Source organism: Salmo salar, chromosome ssa09, assembly GCF_905237065.1.
Source record: "Salmo salar chromosome ssa09, Ssal_v3.1, whole genome shotgun sequence".
Classification (NCBI taxonomy): Eukaryota; Metazoa; Chordata; class Actinopteri; order Salmoniformes; family Salmonidae; genus Salmo; species Salmo salar.
In genome coordinates this window covers 156108972-156134805 of record NC_059450.1, presented here as the reverse complement: position 1 = coordinate 156134805, position 25834 = coordinate 156108972, and the positions used below count along the sequence as shown (strand labels likewise).

General features: G+C 45.8%; 1 protein-coding gene across 2 annotated transcripts in view; it reads left to right on the top strand.

The window, feature by feature from the left end:
* Nucleotides 1-1363: 1363 nt before the first annotated feature.
* Nucleotides 1364-25834, top strand: part of tgfb1a (transforming growth factor, beta 1a) — a 42063-nt gene continuing 17592 nt past the window's right edge. For both annotated transcript variants that reach the window (XM_014215446.2, XM_014215445.2), the window contains exons 1-2: nucleotides 1364-3348; nucleotides 22410-22679. In XM_014215446.2, coding sequence (XP_014070921.1) covers nucleotides 3006-3348; nucleotides 22410-22679 — 613 coding nt within the window. In that variant the 5' untranslated portion in view covers nucleotides 1364-3005. The remainder of the gene's footprint in view (nucleotides 3349-22409; nucleotides 22680-25834) is intronic.

The window sequence follows — 25834 nt, the reverse complement described above, 5'->3', positions numbered from 1 at the left end:
GTCTGTCTGTCTGTCTGTCTGTCTGTCTGGAGCAGCTCTCTCTCTCTGTCTGTCTGTCTGTCTGTCTGTCTGTCTGTCTGTCTGTCTGTCTGTCTGTCTGTCTGTCTGTCTGTCTGTCTGTCTGTCTGTCTGGAGCAGCTCTCTCTGTCTGTCTGTCTGTCTGTCTGTCTGTCTGTCTGTCTGTCTGTCTGTCTGTCTGTCTGTCTGTCTGTCTGTCTGTCTGTCTGTCTGTCTGGCGCAGCTCTGTCTGTCTGTCTGTCTGTCTGTCTGTCTGTCTGTCTGTCTGTCTGTCTGTCTGTCTGTCTGTCTGGGTGGAGCAGCTCTCTCTGTCTGTCTGTCTGTCTGTCTGTCTGTCTGTCTGTCTGTCTGTCTGTCTGTCTGTCTGTCTGTCTGTCTGTCTGTCTGTCTGTCTGTCTGTCTGTCTGTCAGTCAGTTTGTTGGTCTGAGTGGAGCAGCTTTCTCTCCCTGTCTGTTTGTTGGTCTGAGTGGAGCAGCTCTCTCTCTCTCTCTGTATGCCTGGCAGCCTGTCATCTCCACTGGCGCTAGGTGAATACAGGTGGTCAGCTGGCCAGACACTGGTACCATGCAAACCTTGTTGACTTGTCCATCAGCACTAGTACTTTGCCAGACAGTTAAGAGACTGTGTGTTAGAGAGAGTGGGGGGGGGGGAGTTAAAGAGAGAGAGAGAGGGAACAGGTATAGAGATAGAGAGAGAGAGAGGGAGAGAGAGGGAGAGAGAGATATACTCTTAGAAAAAAAAGGTCCTATCTAGAACTTAAAGGGTTCTTTGGCTGTTCCCGTAGGAAAAATCATTTTGAGTTCCATGTAGAACCCATTACACAGAGGGTTCTACATAAAACCCAAAATACATAAAAACCAAAAAGGGTTCTACCTGGAACCAAAAAGGGTTCAACCTTGAACCAAAAAGGGTTCTACCTGGAACCAAAAAGGGTTCAACCTGGAACCAAAAAGGGTTCTACCGGGAACCAAAAAGGGTTCTACCTGGAACCAAAAAGGGTTCAACCTGGAACCAAAAAGGGTTCAACCTGGAACCAAAAAGGGTTCTACCTGGAACCAAAAAGGGTTCAACCTGGAACCAAAAAGGGTTCTACCTGGAACCAAAAAGGGTTCTACCCCAAAACCCCAAAAAAGTTATCCTATGTGGACAGACGAAAAAGTATTTCGGGAACCCTTTATTCAAAGAGTGTACAAAGACAGAGGTAGGGAGAGATATACAGGCAACAGCAGTCTCTTTAACAGCAGATGTTTTACACAGCAGCCGTTAACCTCATTTCCTGGGCGGAGAAATACGCTCTATTAGAGAAGTAACAGAAACCAGAAAAAAATACGAGAGAGAGAGAGAGAGAGAGAGAGAGACAGAGACAAAGAGGGAGGGAGAGAGAGAGAGAGAGAGAGAGAGAACAGGGAGTCTTAGAGGTTAGTGGAACACAAATAATTTTGTCATCAGCGAGCTCTGACTTGCAGAGAGACAGAGAGGGTGCTGGTGAAAAGAGAGGGAGGAAGAGAGAGAGAGAGAGAGAGAGAGAGAGAGAGAGGGAATAGGGGGAGAGTTAAATAGAGGGAGGGTGTAAAACCCGTGCTCTGACAGAGGACAAGAAAGAAAGAGAAACATTTTCACTCCTAGTGAGAAGCAGTAGAGAGGACATAGAGAGAGAGCATAAAGAGAGAGAGAGAGAGAGAGTGTGAGCATAAAGAGAGAGAGAGGACGTAAAGAACAGGAGAGATAAACGGACAGAGCAGTGAAGGGAGTGGACGAAAAAAGACACTGCAATCCGATCACTGTGGCGGTGTGAGATGGTCTGGAACTTGTCTCCATCTAACCAGGCTCGGGCTCGTACCATCACTCACCTTCCCAACGACGCACGCGCTGGTCTGGTCTGTTCATTTCTTACCTTCCTTTCATTATTAACAGAGAGATCCATCCTGGTTTATGTTGTCGAGTCATTTTCTATAGTCAACTAGTGGGGTATTGTGAACATCTCAACTTGTCTTTCTGCTAAGTTTATAGAATCGCTGTCCTTGTTGAAACAGGTAGTCTGTTCAGTTCAGCCTCGGTCCCTGTTTCTCTTTGTTAGAGGAACACAGAGCAGGCACAGCAGTATGTGTTGTGTAGAGTTACTAGCTACAGGACAGGGTTTGGCTGTTTGAACAGACTCAAGTGACAAGTCAGTTGTCCTCTGTAACTCTCTGAGAGCTTGTAAAGATAAAGCCCAGCCAGCTCTATGTGCTCTAAAGGAAGTCTGCATGTATTATCCTAGTGTGAGACAAGATTGAAGTTATACTGAGGTGGAATCAGATAGTCTCGCTGTTTTCGCTCCTCTCTGGGGTGGCCGGGTCGTTACCAGTTGTTTTGGGTCGTTGTCGGAGTGTGGTGACCGTCTCTAGAGTCTAGGAAGTGCTGTTCTGTGCTGTGAGGGTTCTTTCTGTTTGACAACTCTCTCTCTGACCTAGCCGTTGTTTCAGCGTCGTAGACATCACTCTCCTTTCTACCTGACTAAAAAAAAACGAACCCTACTCGAGGCTGAGTCACGGGCTGTCTGTCTGTATGACTGTCTGTCTGTCTGGGGGTTCTCCCTTTCTGACTCAGAGGAGACTCAGGTGATTTTCTCACCAGTGACAGCAATAACAGCAGTCACCGCAGCAGTGTGGGGCATTAGGCTAAGGGACTCTCTTCGTCACCACAGACCTTTAATTGTTCTGGTGTGTAAACACCTTGCGTCAGTCACACTTACACTCTGACTGATTCACTGTTCCCTGAGGGGGAGAGAGAGAGAGAGAGAGAGAGAGAGAGAGAGAGAGAGAGAGAGAGAGAGAGAGACAGAGACAGAGACAGAGAGAGACAGAGACAGAGACAGAGAGAGAGAGAGACAGAGACAGAGACAGAGACAGAGAGAGAGAGACAGAGACAGAGAGACAGAGAGAGAGAGAGAGAGAGAAAAAAGAGCGCTGAAGAAGAAAGGTGTTGAGAAGCAGACAGACGAACCATGAGACTGGTGTGTTTAACCATTACGTGCCTGGCGGCGCTGTGCTTGGCGGGCAGTGTGAACAGCATGTCCACCTGTAAGACTCTAGACCTGGAGCTGGTTAAGAAGAAACGCATCGAGGCGATCAGGGGACAGATCCTCTCCAAGCTGAGGATGGCCAAGGAGCCAGAGGAGGGGCAGACAGGAGTGGAGAAGGACATCCCTGTGGCGTTGCTCTCTCTCTACAACAGCACCGTGGAGCTCAGCGAGGAGCAGAAACTTCAGCCGCAGCCCACCACACACACACTAGAGGAAGAGGAGGAGTACTTCGCCAAGGAGGTCCACAAGTTCACCATGAAGCAGGGTGAGTAGAGAGAATGATGCACACTGTCACATACACACACACACACACACACACACACACACACACACACACACACACACACACACACACACACACACACACACACACACACGCACACTGTCACGCACGCACACACACTCTCACGCACACACACACACACACACAGACTTGAGACTGACCTCAGATCTATCGTGCATACACACCTGTGTAATTACTACACAAAGACACACACACACACACAGACATATGCACACCATATGCACACACGTACAGTGAGGGGAAAAAGTATTTGATCCCCTGCTGATTTTGTACGTTTGCCCACTGACAAAGAAATGATCAGTCTATAATTTTAATGGTAGGTTTATTTGAACCGTGAGAGACAGAATAACAACAACAAAAATCCAGAAAAACACATGTCAAAAATGTTATAAATTGATTTGCATTTTAATGAGGGAAATAAGTATTTGACCCCCTCTCAATCAGAAAGATTTCTGCCTCCCAGGTGTCTTTTATACAGGTAACGAGCTGAGATTAGGAGCACACTCTTAAAGGGAGTGCTCTTAATCTCAGTTTGTTACCTGTATAAAAGACACCTGTCCACAGAAGCAATCAATCAATCAGATTCCAAACTCTCCACCATGGCGAAGACCAAAAGAGCTCTCCAAGGATGTCAGGGACAAGACTGTAGACCTACACAAGGCTGGAATGGGCTACAAGACCATCGCCAAGCAGCTTGGTGAGAAGGTGACAACAGTTGGTGCGATTATTCGCAAATGGAAGAAACACAAAAGAACTGTCAATCTCCCTCGGCCTGGGGCTCCATGCAAGATCTCACCTCGTGGAGTTGCAATGATCATGAGAACAGTGAGGAATCAGCCCAGAACTACACGGGAGAATCTTGTCAATGATATCAAGGAAGCTGGGACCATAGTCACCAAGAAAACAATTGGTAACACACTACGCCGTGAAGGACTGAAATCCTGCAGCGCCCGCAAGGTCCCCCTGCTCAAGAAAGCACATATACATGCCCGTCTGAAGTTTGCCAATGAACATCTGAATGATTCAGAGGACAACTGGGTGAAAGTGTTGTGGTCAGATGAGACCAAAATGGAGCTCTTTGGCATCAACTCAACTCGCCATGTTTGGAGGAGGAGGAATGCTGCCTATGACCCCAAGAACACCATCCCCACCGTCAAACATGGAGGTGGAAACATTATGCTTTGGGGGTGTTTTTCTGCTAAGGGGACAGGACAACTTCACCGCATCAAAGGGACGATGGACGTGGCCATGTACCGTCAAATCTTGGGTGAGAACCTCCTTCCCTCAGCCAGGGCATTGAAAATGGGTCGTGGATGGGTATTCCAGCATGACAATGACCCAAAACACACGGCCAAGGCAACAAAGGAGTGGCTCAAGAAGAAGCACATTAAGGTCCTGGAGTGGCCTAGCCAGTCTCCAGACCTTAATCCCATAGAAAATCTGTGGAGGGAGCTGAAGGTTCGAGTTGCCAAACGTCAGCCTCGAAACCTTTATGACTTGGAGAAGATCTGCAAAGAGGAGTGGGACAAAATCCCTCCTGAGATGTGTGCAAACCTGGTGGCCAACTACAAGAAATGTCTGACCTCTGTGATTGCCAACAAAGGTTTTGCCACCAAGTACTAAGTCATGTTTTGCAGAGGGGTCAAATACTTATTTCCCTCATTAAAATGCAAATCAATTTATAACATTTTTGAAATGCGTTTTTGTGGATATTTTTGTTGTTATTCTGTCTCTCACTGTTTAAATAAACCTACCATTAAAATTATAGACTGATCATTTCTTTGTCAGTGGGCAAACGTACAAAATCAGCAGGGGATAAAATACTTTTTTCCCTCACTGTACATACACACACACACACACACACACACACACACACACACACACACGCACATATACAAACACACGCACACACACAAACACACACACACACACACACACACACACACACACACACACACACACACACACACACACACACACACACACACACACACACACACACACACACACACACACACACACACACACATCATTTACATAAGTATTCAGACCCTTTGCTATGACACTCAAAATTGAGCTCAGGTGCATCCTGTTTCCATTGATCATCATTCAGATGTTTCTACAACTTGATTGGAGTCCACCTGTGGTAAATTCAATGGATTGGACATGATTTGGAAAGGCACACCTGTCTATATAAGGTCCCACAGTTGACAGTGCATGTCAGAGCATGAGGTCGAAGGAATTGTCTGTAGAGATCAGAGACAGGATTGTGTCGAGGCAAAGACCTGGGGAAGGGTAACAAAAATTCTGCAGCATTGATGGTCCCCAATCGGGGGAGAAGAGCCTTGGTCCGGGAGGTGACCATGAACCCAATGGTCACTCTGAAAGAGCTCCAGAGTTCCTCTGTGGAGATGGGAGAACCTTCTAGTAGGACAACCATCTCTGCAGCACTCCACCAAATCAGGCTTTTATGGTAGTGGCCAGACGGAAGCCACTCCTCAGTAAAAGGCACATGACAGCCTGCTTGGAGTTTTCCAAAAGACACCTAGATAAATTCAGACCATGAGAAGCAAGATTCTCTGGTCTGAACGGAGCAAAGTACAGAGAGATCCTTGATGAAAACCTGCTCCAGAGCGCTCAGGACCTCAGACTGGGGTGAAGGTTCACCTTCCAACAGGACAACGACCCTAAGCACACAGCCAAGACAACGCAGGAGTGGCTTAAGGACAAGTCTCTGAATGTCCTGCCAGAGCTCGGACTTGAACCCGATCGATCATCTCTGGAGAGACCTGAAAATAGCTGTACAGCGACGCTCCTCATCCAACCTGACAGAGCTTGAGAGGATCTGCAGAGAAGAATGGGAGAAACTCCCCAAATACAGGTGTTGCCAAGCTTGTAGCGTCATACCCAAGAAGACTCAAGGCTGTAATCACTGTCAAAGGTGCTTCAACAAAGTACTGAGTAAAGGGTCTGAATACTTATGTAAATGTAATATTTCAGTTTTTTTTTATTTTATAAATTAGCTAAAATTTCCAAAAACCTGTATTTAGCTTTTGATGAGGGAAAAAAACAATATAATTCATTTTAGAATAAGGCTGTAACGTAACAAAATGTGGAAGAAGTCAAGGGGTCTGAATACTTTAGGAATGCACTGTATACACACACACATCCATATACACACACACACACACACACACACACACACACACACACACACACACACACACACACACACAATACACACACACACATCCATATACACACACACACACACACACACACACACACACACACACACACACACACACACACACACACACACACACACACACACATCCATATACACACACACACACACACACACACACACACACACACACACACACACACACACACACACACACACACACACACACTCACACACACACACACACACACACACACACACACACACACACACACACACATACACACACACACACACACACACACACACACACACACACACACACACACACACACACACACACACACACACACACACACATACAATACATTTACACACACACAACACACAGTCATGCAGTACACACACACACAGTCATGCAGTACACACACACACACATCCATATACACACAAACATACAATACATTTACACACACACACACACACACAACACACAGTCATGCAGTACACACACACACACACACACACACACACACACACACACACACACACACACACACACACACACACACACACACACACACACACGGGAGGCAGACTGGTTCTTTGACAGAGAGGAGCCGGTCGTGGTTTAATGTATTAACATATTATTAACATATGCCGAAACTCAATCTGTAATGTAAAACAGCTTCCAGTCACTACCACTGGGATTGATTGCTATTGAACCCTTCTACCAATACATTCCCTAAACATGTAAAACAGCTTCCAGTCACTACCACTGGGATTGATTGCTATTGAACCCTTCTACCAATACATTCCCTAAACATGTAAAACAGCTTCCAGTCACTTCCACTGGGATTGATTGCTATTGAACCCTTCTACCAATACATTCCCTAAACATGTAAAACAGCTTCCAGTCACTTCCACTGGGATTGATTGCTATTGAACGATGATACAACATGTGTTTCCCTTCTGTTCGGTTAACAAACATCTTCACAGATCAGCAGCGTAATCAACCTTCAGAACGTTCTGTTGCATCTGTTACGATGTCTTCTCTCCCGCTATTTTAACTGTTGTATTTCTGTAGTGTTCCTGGCATCATGATTTGACTCAACACGTTCTGGTTGGTGCTGGTTGTGAAATCAGACCTCCTCTCCGTGTTCTGTTGGGTTACGTGTTTCTTCTTGTGTTGTTCGGCTAGTGGCATTTTACCCTCCTCCCTCCTCTTCTTCTCTTCTTCTCTTCTCATCTTCTTGTTCTCCTCGTCTTCTCCTGTTCTTCTTCTTCTTCTTCTTCTCCTCTTCTCCTCTTCTCCCCTTCTTCTCCTCTTCTCCTCTTCTTCTCGTCCTCTTCTCGTCCTCTTCTCCTCTTCTTCTCTTCTTCTCTGCTTCTTCTTCTCCTCTTCTCCTCTTCTTCTCGTCCTCTTCTCGTCCTCTTCTCCTCTTCTTCTCTTCTTCTCTGCTTCTTCTTCTCCTCTTCTAATCTTCTTCTCGTCCTCTTCTCGTCCTCTTCTCCTCTTCTTCTCCACCTCTTCTCATCCTCTTCTCCTCTCTTCTTCTCCTCTTCTTGTCCTCTTGTCCTCTTCTTGTCCTTCTCTTCTTCTTCTCCTCTTCTCCTCTTCTCCTCTTCTTCTCCACCTCTTCTCATCCTCTTCTCCTCTCTTCTTCTCCTCTTCTTGTCCTCTTGTCCTCTTCTTGTCCTTCTCTTCTTCTTCTCCTCTTCTCCTCTTCTTCTCCTCTTCTCTTCTTCTTCTCCTCTTCTCCTCTTCTTCTCCTCTTCTCCTCTTCTTCTCCTCTTCTCTTCTTCTTCTCCTCTTCTCCTCTTCTTCTCCTCTTCTTCTTCTCCTTCTCCTGTTCTTCTTCTTCTCCTCTTCTTGTCCTCTTCTTGTCTTCTTCTTCTCTTCTTCTCTTCTTCTCCTCTTCTTGTCCTCTTCTTGTCCTCCTCTTCTCCACTTCTCTGCTCAGCCATCCTCTATTTTTCACCTGATCTTGTCCTTTTATTAAATACTTCTAAAGACAGAGTTAGGGTTAGATAGATGTCCTGTCTCTAAAGACAGAGTTAGGGATAGATAGATGTCCTGTCTCTAAAGACAGAGTTAGGGATAGATAGATGTCCTGTCTCTAAAGACAGAGTTAGGGTTAGATAGATGTCCTGTCTCTAAAGACAGAGTTAGGGTTAGATAGATGTCCTGTCTCTAAAGACAGAGTTAGGGTTAGATAGATGTCCTGTCTCTAAAGACAGAGTTAGGGTTAGGGTTAGATAGATGTCCTGTCTCTAAAGACAGAGTTAGGGTTAGATAGATGTCCTGTCTCTAAAGACAGAGTTAGGGTTAGATAGATGTCCTGTCTCTAAAGACAGAGTTAGGGTTAGATAGATGTCCTGTCTCTAAAGACAGAGTTAGGGATAGATAGATGTCCTGTCTCTAAAGACAGAGTTAGGGATAGATAGATGTCCTGTCTCTAAAGACAGAGTTAGGGATAGATAGATGTCCTGTCTCTAAAGACAGAGTTAGGGTTAGGGTTAGATAGATGTCCTGTCTCTAAAGACAGAGTTAGGGTTAGATAGATGTCCTGTCTCTAAAGACAGAGTTAGGGTTAGATAAATGTCCTGTTGCTAAAGACAGAGTTAGGGATAGATAGATGTCCTGTCTCTAAAGACAGAGTTAGGGATAGATAGATGTCCTGTCTCTAAAGACAGAGTTAGGGTTAGATAGATGTCCTGTCTCTAAAGACAGAGTTAGGGTTAGATAGATGTCCTGTCTCTAAAGACAGAGTTAGGGATAGATAGATGTCCTGTCTCTAAAGACAGAGTTAGGGATAGATAGATGTCCTGTCTCTAAAGACAGAGTTAGGGTTAGATAGATGTCCTGTCTCTAAAGACAGAGTTAGGGATAGATAGATGTCCTGTCTCTAAAGACAGAGTTAGGGTTAGATAGATGTCCTGTCTCTAAAGACAGAGTTAGGGTTAGATAGATGTCCTGTCTCTAAAGACAGAGTTAGGGTTAGGGTTAGATAGATGTCCTGTCTCTAAAGACAGAGTTAGGGTTAGGGTTAGATAGATGTCCTGTGTTGAGCAGTGAACATAGACCAACAGGAAAAACAAATACTAGAGAAGACAGGGAATGTTGTTCTGCCGAGATGAACACCAAATAACAGAGTATCACTAATGGGGGTAGAAGAGGAGGATGGAGAGAAGAAGGGGAAGAGTCTCTGTTCTCTCTTTTCCCCCTCTCTCTCTCTCTCTCTCCCTCAGGGTAGGGGGTTTCCTGTAACGTGAGTGCTGGGTTCTCCCTTCACTGCTCTGTCACTTATTCACTCTCTCCCTCCCTCTCTCTCTCTCTCTCTCTCCCCCTCGTGTTATTGTCAGTGTGTTTGGGACAGGGCAGCTTGGCAGGAACAGGAAGGAAGGCGATAGGGAAGCTAGGCTGCTCTGGGAGATGGTTTGTCAATGACTCAGATCCGTTAGACTTGGTGCCCAAAAGGAATCTTGGTTTACTCAATACAGTACCATTGCTCTGCAGAACACCCCCCAGCGACCTTGTCGACCTCCAGTGTGTGTGTGTGTGTGTGTGTGTGGAGATTGAGGACAGTAAGATGACCAGTTTGTTGCACACTGGTAAGATCCACAGCATCTCGTCAAAAGATCACAAGGATCAGACAGACTCATTAAGATAAGAGCATGAGGGTCTTCATCTTCATCATCATCAGCTAAAGCCAAATGATGGTTATAGGGAAGCCCTGTATCCCTGATGGCTATAGGGAAAACTTGTAACCCTGATGGCTATAGGGAAGCCTTGTAACCCTGATGGCTATAGGGAAGCCTTGTAACCCTGATGGCTATAGGGAAGCCTTGTAACCCTGATGGCTATAGGGAAGCCTTGTACCCCTGATGGTTATAGGGAAGCCTTGTAACCCTGATGGCTATAGGGAAGCCTTGTAACCCTGATACCTATAGGGAAGCCTTGTAACCCTGATACCTATAGGGAAGCCTTGTAACCCTGATACCTACAGGGAAGCCTTGTAACCCTGATGCCTACAGGGAAGCCTTGTAACCCTGATGCCTATAGGGAAGCCTTGTAACCCTGATGGCTATAGGGAAGCCACATGATGGCTATAGGGAAGCCTTGTAACCCTGATGCCTATAGGGAAGCCTTGTAACCCTGATGCCTATAGGGAAGCCTTGTAACCCTGATGGCTATAGGGAAGCCACATGATGGCTATAGGGAAGCCTTGTAACCCTGATGCCTACAGGGAAGCCTTGTAACCCTGATGCCTATAGGGAAGCCTTGTAACCCTCATGGCTATAGGGAAGCCACATGATGGCTATAGGGAAGCCTTGTAACCCTGATGGCTATAGGGAAGCCTTGTAACCCTGATACCTATAGGGAAGCCTTGTAACCCTGATACCTATAGGGAAGCCACCGCATCATAACTTTTCTGTTATCATTCTGGAACATTATGTACTTTCCATTTGAGCTTCCAATGAAAACATGACTCAGTACAGAAGTCACCTTACTCTTTTGCATTTACATTCTGCTTCCTACTTTTCTATTCCTGTGTCATGTGTCTGGTCCAACCAATCAAAAATGATAATCAAAAGAAGGGCTCGTTCTGCTCTTGCTCTGTGCTGTACTGGCCCAGCTTCACTCAGAGAGGTTAGGGTTCTAGACCTCGGTGGGTCAGGAGCGTTTTTACTTACAGGTGGTTGGCTGATATGTATTTCTACCAGCCCATCAGTCATTGTACTTAGTAGTTTGAAGGCTAAATGACTTGGTTACTTAATAATTTGGTTACTTAATAATGACTTGGTTAGTTAAAGACTTGGTTAATTTTACTACTTTTCATCGAGGAACACAATCCCTCATTCATCTCAGATTTGTGAAAAGTCGTCTGCAAACAGTAGCACACGTGTGGATAAAGAGTTACTGGTCTAACAGAACACAGATGGTGTTCTTTAATGGAAGCCTATCAAACATAATCGAGGTAGACTCAGGAGTTCCCCAGGGCAGCTGTTTAGGCTCCTTGCTTTTTAAAGTCTTTACTATCGACATGCCACTGACTTTGATTAAAGCCAGTGTGTCTATGTATGCGGATGACTCAACACTATACACGTCAGCTACTACAGCGACTGAAATGACTGCAACACTCAACAAAGAGCTGCAGTTAGTTTCAGAGAGGGTGGGAAGGAATAAGTTTGTCCTAAATATTTATAAAACTAAAAGCATTGTATTTGGGACAAATCATTCACTAAACCCTAAACCTCAACTAAATCTTCTAATAAATAATGTGGAAATTGAGCAGGTTGAGATGACTAAACTGCTTGGAGTAACCCTGGATTGGAAACTGTCCTGGTTATAACATATTGATACAACAGTAACTAAGATGGGGAGAAGTCTGTCCATAATAAAGCGCTGCTCTGCCTTTTTAACAACACTATCAACAAGACAGGTCCTACAGGCCCTAGTTTCTACCTTCTTAACAACACTATCAACAAGGCAGGTCCTACAGGCCCTAGTTTCTACCTTCTTAACAACACTATCAACAAGGCAGGTCCTACAGGCCCTAGTTTCTACCTTCTTAACAACACTATCAACAAGGCAGGTCCTACAGGCCTTAGTTTCTACCTTCTTAACAACACTATCAACAAGGCAGGTCCTACAGGCCCTAGTTTTGTCGCACCTTGACTACTGTTCAGTAGTGTGGTCAGGTGCCACAAAAAAAGACTTAGGAAAATTGCAATTGGCTCAGAACAGGGCAGCACGTCTGGCCCTTGGATGTACACAGAGAGTTAATATTAATAATATGCATGTCAATCTCTCCTGGCTCAAAGTGGAGGAGAGATTGACTTCATCACTACTTGTATTTATGAGATGTATTGACATGTTGAATGTACCGAGCTGTCTGTCTAAACTACTGGCACACAGCTCAGACACCCATGCATACCCCACAAGACATGCCACCAGAGGTCTCTTCACAGTCCCCAAGTCCAGATCAGACTATGGGAGGAGCACAGTAATACATAGAGCCGTGACTACATGGAACTCTATTCCACATCAGGTAACTGATGCCAGCAGTAAAATTTGATTTTAACAAAACGGATTAAAGAAACACATTATAGGCAGAGACACATGCATACACACACACACACACACACACACACACACACACACACACACACACACACACACACACACACACACACACACACACACACACACATACACGATAACATACGCACTATACACACACATACACGTGGATTTAGTACTGTAGATATGTGGCAGTGGTGAAGTAGAGGCCTGGGGGCACACAGTGTGTTGTGAAATCTGTGAATGTATTGTAATGTTTCAACAACAAAAAACAGCCTTAATTTTGCTGTACCCCAGGAAGAGTAGCTGCTGCCTTGGCAGGAACTAATGGGGATCCATAATAAACCCCAGGAAGAGTAGCTGCTGCCTTGGCAGGAACTAATGGGGATCCATAATAAACCCCAGGAAGAGTAGCTGCAGTCTTGGCAGGAACTAATGGGGATCCATAATAAACCCCAGGAAGAGTAGCTGCTGCCTTGGCAGGAAGTAATGGGGATCCATAATAAATACAAATACACATCTATTTAGAGATAAACTCAATCCAGAAAGTGATGTCTGTTCTGTATGTCTGTTTTTTTATTTACATTTTTTATTTCACCTTTATTTAACCAGGTAGGCCAGTTGAGAACAAGTTCTCATTTACAACTGCGACCTGGCCAAGATAAAGCAATGCAGTGCGACACAAACAACACAGAGTTACACATGGAATAAACAAACGTACAGTCAATAACACAATAGAAGAATCTATATACAGTGTGTGCAAATGGCGTGAGGAGGTAAGGCAATAAATAGGCCATAGTAGCGAAGTAATTACAATTTAGCAAATTAACACTGGAGTGATAGATGTGGAGATGAGGATGTACAAGTAGAAATACTGGTGTGCAAAAGAGCAAAAAGGTGAATAAAAACAATATGTGGATGAGGTAGTTGGATGGGCTATTTACAGATGGACTATGTACAGATGCAGCGATCGGTTAGCTGCTCAGATAGCTGATGCTTAAAGTTAGTGAGGGAGATATAAGTCTCCAGCTTCAGCAATTTTTGCAATTCGTTCCAGTCATTGGCAGCAGAGAACTGGAAGGAAAGGCGGCCAAAGGAAGTGTTGGCTTTGGGAATGACCAGTGAAATATACCTGCTGGAGCGCGTGCTACAGGTGGGTGCTGCTATGGTGACCAGTGAGTTGAGATATGGCGGGGCTTTACCTAGCAAAGACTTATAGATGACCTGGAGCCAGTGGGTTTGGTGACGAATATGTAGTGAGGACCAGCCAACGAGAGCATACAGGTCGCAGTGGTGGGTAGTATATGGGGCTTTGGTGACAAAACGGATGGCACTGTGGTAGACTGCATCCAGTTTGCTGAGTATGTCTTTTTTTTGTCAATTTTGTATGTCTTTATGTCTGTTCTGTATGTCTGTGTGTCTGTTCTGTCTGTCTGTTCTGTATGTCTGTGTGTCTGTTCTGTCTGTCTGTTCTGTGTGTCTGTGTGTCTGTTCTGTCTGTCTGTTCTGTATGTCTGTGTGTCTGTTCTGTGTGTCTGTGTGTCTGTTCTGTGTGTCTGTGTGTCTGTGTGTCTGTGTGTCTGTTCTGTGTGTCTGTTCTGTCTGTCTGTTCTGTCTGTCTGTTCTGTCTGTCTGCTCTGTCTGTCTGTTCTGTCTGTCTGCTCTGTCTGTCTGCTCTGTCTGTCTGCTCTGTGTGTCTGTTCTGTGTGTCTGTGTGTCTGTCTGTGTGTCTGTGTGTCTGTTCTGTCTGTCTGTTCTGTCTGTCTGCTCTGTCTGTCTGTTCTGTGTGTCTATGCTGTGTGTCTGTTCTGTGTGTATGTATGTCTGTTCTGTAGGTACAGTGCATTTTGAAAGTATTCAGATTCCTTGACTTTTTCCAAATGTTGTTATATTATATATATATGCCTTATTCCAAAATGGATTAAATACAAAAATGTCATCAATCTACACACAATACCCCATAATGACATCACAATACCCCATAATGACATCCCAATACCCCATAATGACATCCCAATACCCCATAATGACATCACAATACCCCATAATGACATCACAATACCCCATAATGACAAAGCGAAAACAGATTTTTAGACATTTTTGCTCATTTATTACAAATAAAAGCAAAAATACCTTATTTACATAAGTATTCAGACCCATTGATAAGAGGCTCGAAATGTAACTCAGGTGCATCCTATTTCCATTGATCATCCTTGAGATGTGTTGAGGCACAGATCTGGGGAAGGGTACCAAAAAACATCTGCAGCATTGAAGATCCCCAAAAACACAGTGGCCTCAATCATTCATAAATGGAAGAAGTTTGGAACCACCAAGACTCTTCCTAGAGCTGGCCGCCCGGCCAAACTGAGCAATCGGGGGATAAGGGCCTTGGTCAGGGAGGTGACCAAGAACCCGATGGTCACTCTGACAGAGCTCCAGAGTTCCTCTGTGGAGATGAAAGAAGGACAGCCATCTCTGCAGAACTTTATAGTAGTGACCAGACGGAAGCCACTCCTCAGTAAAAGGCACATGAAAGCCCGATTGGAGTTTGCCAAAAGGCACCTAAAGGAATCTCAGACCATGAGAAACAAGATTCTCTGGTCTGATGAAACCAAGATTGAACTCTTTGACCTGAATGCCAAGCGTGACGTCTGAAGGAAACCTGGCACCATCCCTACGGTGAAGCATGGGGGTGGCAGCATCATGCTGTGGGGATGTTTTTCAGCGGCAGGGACTGGGAGACTAGTCAGGATCAAGGGAAAGATGAACGGAGCAAAGTACAGAGAGATCCTTGATGAAAACCTGCTCCAGAGCGCTCAGGACCTCAGACTGGGGGCGAAGGTTCACCTTCCAACAGGACAATGACCCTAAACACACAGCCAAGACAATGCAGGAGTGGCTTCGGGACAAGTCTCTGAATGTCCTTGAGTGGCCCAGCCAGAGCCCGGACTTGAACCCGACCGATCATCTCTGGAGAGACCTGAAAATAGCTGTGCTGCGACGCTCCTCATCCAACCTGACAGAGCTTGAGAGGATGTACAGAGAAGAATGGGAGAAACTCCCCAAATACAGGTGTGCCAAGCTTGTAGCGTCATACCCAAGAAGACTCCAGGCTGTAATCGCTGCCAAAGGTACTTCAACAAAGTACTGAGTAAATGGTCTGAATACTAATGTAAATGTGGTATTTTTGCAAAAATGTCCCCAAAAAACTTTTGGTGTTTGTCATTATGGGGTATTGTGATGTCATTATGGGGTATTGTGTGTAGATTGATGAGATACATTTTTTTTTTTATTATCCCTTTTGGAATATGGCTATAACGTAACAAAATGTGGAACAAGTCCAACATACTTTCCGAATGAACTGTATGTACGTATTTCAGTGTGGAGGAGGTAGGAGCAACAGGTATATAGCCATCCTGCAGGAATCTGGTTCCTCCCAGTGTAATTACAGAGCTGTTTATCTCTCTGCCTGTCACAACAGCTGTCCCTGGCTTACCTGGGTTAGAGAGGAGGCCTTGATTAAACACACAAATCCCCCCACACCCAGGGTTAGCACGCAGCCTAACACACAAGGGGGATGGGGTTCCACTCATACAGGGCTCCACGCTCCTGTCCCCACACCTAGTCTGGTAGCACTCCTTACACACTCTTTACACATTCATTAAACACTCCTTACACATTCATTACACACTCATTACACACTCTTTTTTTTTACATTTGACATTTTAGTAATTTAGCAGACGCTCTTATCCAGAGCAACTTACAGTAGTGAATGCATACATTTTTTTTCCCCGTACTGGTCCCCCGTGGGAATCGAACCCACAACCCTGGCGTTGCAAACACCATGCTCTACCAACTGAGCCACACGGGACACACTCATTACACAGTCATTACACTCATAGCCGCTGGAAGTAGGTTGGGTGGGGACGGGGACAAATCTGTTTTACCCACGCTGCAGACGCACTACTTTTGTCAGAAAAAATAATTATATTTACATTTCTTTAAAAAAATATATTCTTTCTTTAAAAAAATAATATTAATATTATTATTTTTTTACAATTTTTTTTTTTTGTGCATTGATGCAACAAAAAAATTGCAGCACCCTTAGCAGCCTTACTTCTCACAGCTAAGCTAACACTCACCTCCTAGAATAGAACACCATGCACGACCAATAGCACGCACTGTAAGGCCAGGGATTGGTCTGCACACAGCTAGCCTGGTGCTCCAAGCTAGTTCCAGCACCCACAAACAATGATTAGATTGCTGTTGTCATCTATACAGTTTCTATAGAGATGCTACGGCAAAATATAGTTAAGAACAAATTTATTATTTACAATGACGGCCTACACCGGTCAAACCCGGACGACGCTGGGTCAATTGTGCGCCGCTCTATGGGACTCCCAATCACGGCCGGTTGTGATACACAGCCTGGATTCGAACCAGTGGGTATGTAGTGACGCCTCAAGCACTGAGACGCAGTGCCTTAGACCTCTGCGCAACCTGGGGGGGGGGGCCCCAATAGAGCAGTGCCCATCATGCATCTGTCACTGACGTGTATGTTAACTGGGTGTTAAACGGATCAATGGGAAAGTACCTTATTGCAGCAGTATAACTGATAACGTCTTGAATAGGGGAAGTGGCTTTATTCACTGTACATACTGTGTTTCCTAGTGCCTTATACTGGCCCCTGCCCTCTACTAAATTACGGATGTGTAGTGCAAACCAGCCGCGTATGGCCGACACGCCATCTCTTGTTCACAACATGTTGTAATATAATAAGTCAACTGACGAAAACAGGAGGCTGGCTCGTGACTCTCAGTGATCGTCAGATCTCAGGGCGGGTGAAGTCATCATCGCACGATGCCTAGCTCTCACTAGCTAGTGTACTGTACTGATGATACATAACAGTGATGTATAGTAAAGTGCTGGTTCTTCCTGGTATGGACTGGTTCTGTCTCCATGTCTCTGCTATTAAAGTGGGTTTACTGGAGCTTAGCAGCAGAGCTAATATTGAACTCTAACGGGCAGCTGTAGCAGGGTTAGGGCTAGTATTGAGCTGTAGCAGGGTTAGGGCTAATATTGAGCTGTAGCAGGGTTAGGGCTAGTATTGAGCTGTAGCAGGGTTAGGGCTAATATTGAGCTGTAGCAGGGTTAGGGCTAGTATTGAGCTGTAGCAGGGTTAGGGCTAGTATTGAGCTGTAGCAGGGTTAGGGCTGGTATTGAGCTGTAGCAGGGTTAGGGCTAGTATTGAGCTGTAGCAGGGTTAGGGCTGGTATTTAGCTGTAGCAGGGTTGGGGCTAGTATTGAGCTGTAGCAGGGTTAGGGCTAATATTGAGCTGTAGCAGGGTTAGGGCTAGTATTGAGCTGTAGCAGGGTTAGGGCTAATATTGAGCTGTAGCAGGGTTAGGGCTGGTATTGAGCTGTAGCAGGGTTAGGGCTAGTATTGAGCTGTAGCAGGGTTAGGGCTAGTATTGAGCTGTAGCAGGGTTAGGGCTAATATTGAGCTGTAGCAGGGTTAGGGCTGGTATTGAGCTGTAGCAGGGTTAGGGCTAGTATTGAGCTGTAGCAGGGTTAGGGCTAATATTGAGCTGTAGCAGGGTTAGGGCAGGTATTGAGCTGTAGCAGGGTTAGGGCAGGTATTGAGCTGTAGCAGGGTTAGGGCTGGTATTGAGCTATAGCAGGGTTAGGGCTGGTATTGAGCTGTAGCAGGGTTAGGGCTGGTATTGAGCTGTAGCAGGGTTAGGGCTGGTATTGAGCTGTAGCAGGGTTAGGGCTAGTATTGAGCTGTAGCAGGGTTAGGGCTGGTATTGAGCTGTAGCAGGGTTAGGGTTGGTATTGAGCTGTAGCAGGGTTAGGGCTGGTATTGAGCTGTAGCAGGGTTAGGGCTGGTATTGAGCTGTAGCAGGGTTAGGGCTGGTATTGAGCTGTAGCAGGGTTAGGGCTGGTATTGAGCTGTAGCAGGGTTAGGACTGGTATTGAGCTGTAGCAGGGTTAGGGCTGGTATTGAGCTGTAGCATAGTTAGGGCTAGTATTGAGCTGTAGCAGGGTTAGGGCTAATATTGAGCTGTAGCAGGGTTAGGGCTGGTATTGAGCTGTAGCAGGGTTAGGGCTGGTATTGAGCTGTAGCAGGGTTAGGGCTGGTATTGAGCTGTAGCATGGTTAGGGCTAGTATTGAGCTGTAGCAGGGTTAGGGCTAATATTGAGCTGTAGCAGGGTTAGGGCTGGTATTGAGCTGTAGCAGGGTTAGGGCTAGTATTGAGCTGTAGCAGGGTTAGGGCTAGTATTGAGCTGTAGCAGGGTTAGGGCTAGTATTGAGCTGTAGCAGGGTTAGGGCTAGTATTGAGCTGTAGCAGGGTTAGGGCTAATATAGAGCTGTAGCAGGGTTAGGGTTGGTATTGAGCTGTAGCAGGGTTGGGGCTGGTATTGAGCTGTAGCAGGGTTAGTGCTAATATTGAGCTGTAGCAGGGTTAGGGCTAGTATTGAGCTGTAGCAGGGTTAGGGCTGGTATTTAGCTGTAGCAGGGTTGGGGCTGGTATTGAGCTGTAGCAGGGTTAGGGCTAGTATTGAGCTGTAGCAGGGTTAGGGCTGGTATTGAGCTGTAGCAGGGTTAGGGCTAGAATTGAGCTGTAGCAGGGTTAGGGCTGGTATTGAGCTGTAGCAGGGTCAGGGCTGGTATTGAGCTGTAGCATGGTTAGGGCTGGTATTGAGCTGTAGCAGGGTTAGGGCTGGTATTGAGCTGTAGCAGGGTTAGGGCTGGTATTGAGCTGTAGCAGGGTTAGGGCTGGTATTAAGCTGTAGCAGGGTTAGGGCTGGTATTAAGCTGTAGCAGGGTTAGGGCTGGTATTGAGCTGTAGCAGGGTTAGGGCTAGTATTGAGCTGTAGCAGGGTTAGGGCTAGTATTGAGCTGTAGCAGGGTTAGGGCTAATATTGAGCTGTAGCAGGGTTAGGGCTGGTATTGAGCTGTAGCAGGGTTAGGGCTAATATTGAGCTGTAGCAGGGTTAGGGCTGGTATTGAGCTGTAGCAGGGTTAGGGCTGGTATTGAGCTGTAGCAGGGTTAGGGCTAGTATTGAGCTGCAGCAGGGTTAGGGCTGGTATTGAGCTGTAGCAGGGTTAGGGCTGGTATTGAGCTGTAGCAGGGTCAGGGCTGGTATTGAGCTGCAGCAGGGTTGGGGCTGGTATTGAGCTGTAGCAGGGTTAGGACTGGCATTGAGCTGTATCAGGGTTAGGGCTGGTATTGAGCTGTAGCAGGGTTAGGGCTGGTATTGAGCTGTAGCATGGTTAGGGCAGGTATTGAGCTGTAGCATGGTTAGGGCAGGTACTGAGATGTAGCAGGGTTAGGGCTAGTATTGAGCTGCTGCAGGGTTAGGGCTAGTATTGAGCTGCAGCAGGGTTAGGGCTGGTATTGAGCTGTAGCAGGGTTAGGGCTAGTATTGAGCTGTAGCAGGGTTAGGGCATATAATGAGCTGTAGCAGGATTGGGGCTGGTATTGAGCTATAGCAGGGTCAGGGCTGGTATTGAGCTGTAGCAGGGTTAGGGCTAATATTGAGCTGTAGCAGGGTTAGGGCTGGTATTGAGCTGTAGCAGGGTTAGGGCAGGTATTGAGCTGTAGCAGGGTTAGGGCTAATATTGAGCTGTAGCAGGGTTAGGGTTGGTATTGAGCTGTAGCAGGGTTAGGGCTGGTATTGAGCTGTAGCAGGGTTAGGGCAGGTATTGAGCTGTAGCAGGGTTAGGGCTAATATTGAGCTGTAGCAGGCTCAGGGCTAATATTGAGCTGTAGCAGGGTTAGGGCTGGTATTGAGATGTAACAGGCTGGGACAAAACAGAGGTTTGGTCCTGGGCCAGTCCCAGGGTGCCATACGCACGCAGACAGCTCCTCCCTCCTCTACCCTCTCCCTCTGTCTCTCCCCTCTGCCTCCCCTCTGCCTCTCCCCTCTGTCTCTCCCCTCTGCCTCTCCCCTCTGTCTCTCCCCTCTGCCTCTCCCCTCGGTCTCTCTCCTCTGCCTCTCCCCTATGTCTCTCCCCTCTGCCTCTCCCCTCTGCCTCTCCCCTCTGTCTCTCCCCTCTGCCTCTCCCCTCTGTCTCCCCCCTCTGCCTCTCCCCTCTGCCTCCCCCTTGTAGGTTTCCACACCATATCTATGCGCATGTCCACTAGGGTTCACTTTTCACTTCACTTTTTCACACCCCCTCTCTCGCTCTATGCAACATGTGACAGCTCTCTTCCTGTCCCTGCCTCCCACATCCCCTCTCCACCTCATCCACCCTTCCCTTTCCCCTCTCGCTCTCTCTCTCTCTGTACTATATTTATTTTCCCTTCATTATCTGGCTTGTCTCTGTCTGACTTATATCTGTGTGATAAAATGCCTGGTAAATGGATGGTGTTTAGAGCCATCAGTGGCTTGTCTCCGCTCTACAAACCAGGAGGAATGTTTCTGCTCTACTCTGCCATGAACCACATATAGACTAGATATGATACACACAGAGTGGTTTTGTTATAAGGCAAGCCCAACAGTATATGAGTACAGGTGGAATTGCTGGCTACTTGTTAAAGACATTCAGCTGTACAGTTAATTGTATACTGTAGAGCAGAAGCACATGTAGGCCTCCCAGAGCTGAAGGTAAACACTAATGGTTTAAACACTATTGTTGATTCAAAAGAAGTCCGTTTGTTGATTACTTTTTTTGCAACTAATCACATTGATGCTACGCGGCTACAGTGCATTGATGCTACGCGGCTACAGTGCATTGATGCTACGCGGCTACAGTGCATTGATGCTACGCGGCTACAGTGCATTGATGCTACGCGGCTACAGTGCATTGATGCTACGCGGCTACAGTGCATTGATGCTACGCGGCTACAGTGCATTGATGCTACGCGGCTACAGTGCATTGATGCTACGCGGCTACAGTGCATTGATGCTACGCGGCTACAGTGCATTGATGCTACGCGGCTACAGTGCATTGACGCTACGCGGCTACAGTACATTGATGCTACGCGGCTACAGTGCATTGACGCTACGCGGCTACAGTGCATTGATGCTACGCGGCTACAGTGCATTGATGCTACGCGGCTACAGTGCATTGACGCTACGCGGCTACAGTACATTGATGCTACGCGGCTACAGTGCATTGATGCTACGCGGCTACAGTGCATTGACGCTACGCGGCTACAGTACATTGATGCTACGCGGCTACAGTGCATTGACGCTACGCGGCTACAGTGCATTGATGCTACGCGGCTACAGTGCATTGATGCTACGCGGCTACAGTGCATTGACGCTACGCGGCTACAGTACATTGATGCTACGCGGCTACAGTGCATTGATGCTACGCGGCTACAGTGCATTGACGCTACGCGGCTACAGTACATTGATGCTACGCGGCTACAGTGCATTGACGCTACGCGGCTACAGTACATTGATGCTACGCGGCTACAGTGCATTGATGCTACGCGGCTACAGTACATTGATGCTACGCGGCTACAGTACATTGATGCTACGCGGCTACAGTGCATTGATGCTACGCGGCTACAGTGCATTGATGCTACGCGGCTACAGTGCATTGACGCTACGCGGCTACAGTACATTGATGCTACGCGGCTACAGTGCATTGATGCTACGCGGCTACAGTACATTGATGCTACGCGGCTACAGTACATTGATGCTACGCGGCTACAGTAAATTGATAAATAACAAGAGAACACTGTTGTCTCAAACGTTTCTCTCTCCCCTGCTCTCTCTGTGCCCCAGATAAGAATGTCACCAAGCACCAGATGCTTTTTAACCTGAAGGAGATGAGATCCAGCATTGGGGACTACCATCTACTCTCCAGCGCTGAGCTGCGCCTGCTCATCAAAAACTCTAACATCCCGTCTGGCAGTGAGCAGCGCCTGGAGCTCTACAAGGGGCTGCACGACAGCATGCGGTACCTGGGATCACGCTTCATCACCAACAAGTGGAGTGACCGCTGGCTGTCTTTCGACGTCACTGAAACCCTCAAGGAATGGCTGAAGGGGACCGGTGAGTTCAGACAGATAACAGTAGTCTGTTAGTCGGGTTATAGCCCGTGTAAGTCAGGTCATAGCCAGTGTAAGTCAGGTCATAGCCAGGTTATAGCCAGTGTAAGTCAGGTCATAGCCAGTGTAAGTCAGGTCATAGCCAGGTCATAGCCAGTGTAAGTCAGGTCATAGCCAGTGTAAGTCATCTGTAAGTCAGGTCATAACCTGTGTAAGTCAGGTCATAGCCAGTGTAAGTCAGGTCATAGCCAGTGTAAGTCAGGTCATAGCCAGGTCATAGCCAGTGTAAGTCAGGTCATAGCCAGTGTAAGTCAGGTCATAGCCAGGTCATAGCCAGTGTAAGTCATCTGTAAGTCAGGTCATAGCCAGTGTAAGTCAGGTCATAGCCAGTGTAAGTCATCTGTAAGTCAGGTCATAGCCAGGTCATAGCCAGTGTAAGTCAGGTCATAGCCAGTGTAAGTAATCTGTAAGTCAGGTCATAGCCAGTGTAAGTCAGGTCATAGCCAGTGTAAGTCAGGTCATAGCCTGTGTAAGTCATCTGTAAGTCAGGTCATAGCCAGTGTAAGTCATCTGTAAGTCAGGTCATAGCCAGTGTAAGTCAGGTCATAGCCAGTGTAAGTCAGGTCATACCTGTGTAAGTCATCTGTAAGTCAGGTCATAGCCTGTGTAAGTCAGGTCATAGCCAGTGTAAGTCATCTGTAAGTCAGGTCATAGCCAGTGTAAGTCAGGTCATAGCCAGTGTAAGTCATCTGTAAGTCAGGTCATAGCCTGTGTAAGTCAGGTCATAGCCAGTGTAAGTCATCTGTAAGTCTGGTCATAGCCAGTGTAAGTCATCTGTAAGTCAGGTCATAGCCAGTGTAAGTCATCTGTAAGTCAGGTCATAGCCAGGGTAAGTCATCTGTAAGTCAGGTCATAGCCAGTGTAAGTCAGGTCATAGCCAGTGTAAGTCATCTGTAAGTCAGGTCATAGCCAGTGTAAGTCAGGTCATAGCCAGTGTAAGTCATCTGTAAGTCAGGTCATAGCCAGTGTAAGTCATCTGTAAGTCAGGTCGTAGCCAGTGTAAGTCAGGTCATAGCCAGTGTAAGTCATCTGTAAGTCAGGTCATAGCCAGGTCATAGCCAGTGTAAGTCAGGTCATAGCCAGTGTAAGTCATCTGTAAGTCAGGTCATAGCCTCTGTAAGTCAGGTCATAGCCTCTTTAAGTCAGGTCATAGCCAGCTCAGTGTTGTGACTGTGTCTAGGTCATTTTTGGAATTAAAATAAAATCTTTGGCAATCTATTGTAACTTTGGTAATTTATACTTGAATAATTATATATATATATATATATATATATATATACTTGAATAACTTTATAAAAAATAGAACATAGATTAATTAATTTAAAAAAAAGCATCTAATAAACATTGCCATTATTTTCAATTCACTTTGCAACTCTTCCAACTATTAACTTCTAACCCAATTGACAACAAATTTATTTTACCTTTATTTAAAAGGCAAGTCAGTTAAGAACAAATTCTTATTTACATTGACGGCCTACCGGGGAACAGTGGGTTAACTGCCTTGTTCAGGGGCAGAAAGACAGATTTGTACCTTGTCAGCTCAGTGATTCGAACTTGCAACCTTTGGGTTACTAGTCCAACGCTCTGACCACTAGGCTACCTGCTGGCTACTAGTCCAACGCTCTGACCACTAGGCGGGTAGTTGATGAAATACATACTGACATAGGGGGGGGGGGGGATTCCAACCTGACTTAAGCACGTGTAAATGGGACGTTATTCCCCTTTTTTAATGCACCTTCTCTCTCTGTGCATATTCTGATTTTGAATTTAAAGCATGAGAAAAGCATGATATTCGCCCGCTATTCGTTGAGGGGGGGGGGGGGGGTAGGGAGCTAAGAAATGAAGTTGTGTCTACAGATACGCTGTATTCTGATCTTGACTTCATTCCCCTTTATAATTTCCACCACCTTTATGACCGATGAAATGATGAATAAGGTCAAGGAACCTTGTCGGTTCCATTGTGGAACAACGACTACTTTATATTTCCTGATAGAAATAACACCATTCATAATGCATTGTTATTTACACATTGATGAGAGCTTGGTAAATGAGGAAGCCGCTTGGATAAGGGGATTGTAAATATAAATTACAGTTGTTTTAGATTTACATTTTAGTCATTTAGCAGACGCTCTTATCCAGAGCGACTTACAGTAGTGAATGCATACATTTCATACATTTTTTTTTTTTTCTGTGCTGGCCCCCCATGGGAATCGAACCCACAACCCTGGTGTTGCAAACACCATGCTCTACCAACTGAGCTACAGGGAAGGCTAGATCTGTTTTACCTGATGATCGCTGGAGACACATGTGAAACCAGTCACATATGATCAGCCAACTGAAGCATATCAACATGTGACCTTTTCCACGGTGAAGTTGATGAAATTCTTGCCTTATAACTTGGGATCAAATGTGGAAACGCAATCTATAGGCTTCTGGACCGTAGCCATGCGTAAATGACAGTACAGCGTCAAACGAGTTGATTTATGATTTCTAGAATATTCTAATTATATGCCCAGACTTTATTTTTATTTTTTTTACTGTATTTAAATAAATAAAAAATTACAATTTGTATGGTGTTAAATATTAGCCACTTTCGAGCAGCTACCGTCAGTTATACCCACATACATTTATAACTGTCACTGAGTATAGTGATCATTCCATCTGTTAAGTCTTCCCTTCTTTCCTCTGTCACACTCCTAAGGAGTAGTAGATCATACAAGCTAACTATGACATGTTATGCAGTAATTTAGACCGTGTAGCCTATTTGAATCTTTATGGAACTCAGACTGTGTATAGCAGTTTAAACCTGGGTATACTCGAATTATCCCAACTCCCACCAAAAATCAAAACGTCTCGTCCGATAAAAGAAAAGCGTCATGTGTGAAACATTCTATTTTCCTCTATTTATTTGGGTTTTTTCGCTCTCAAAAATCATCCTTTTTTTAAAAATAGAAATATGACAAAAAATAGTGTATGTTCTGAGTCCACAACAATGCTTGAACCACATCAGGAGACCATTTCTGAGGTCTCGGGAAAAGTGTAGTTGTGCTTTAATTCAATTGTGCATCTAGCAAGCGAGTGTTTGGCTAGCACTGTTTC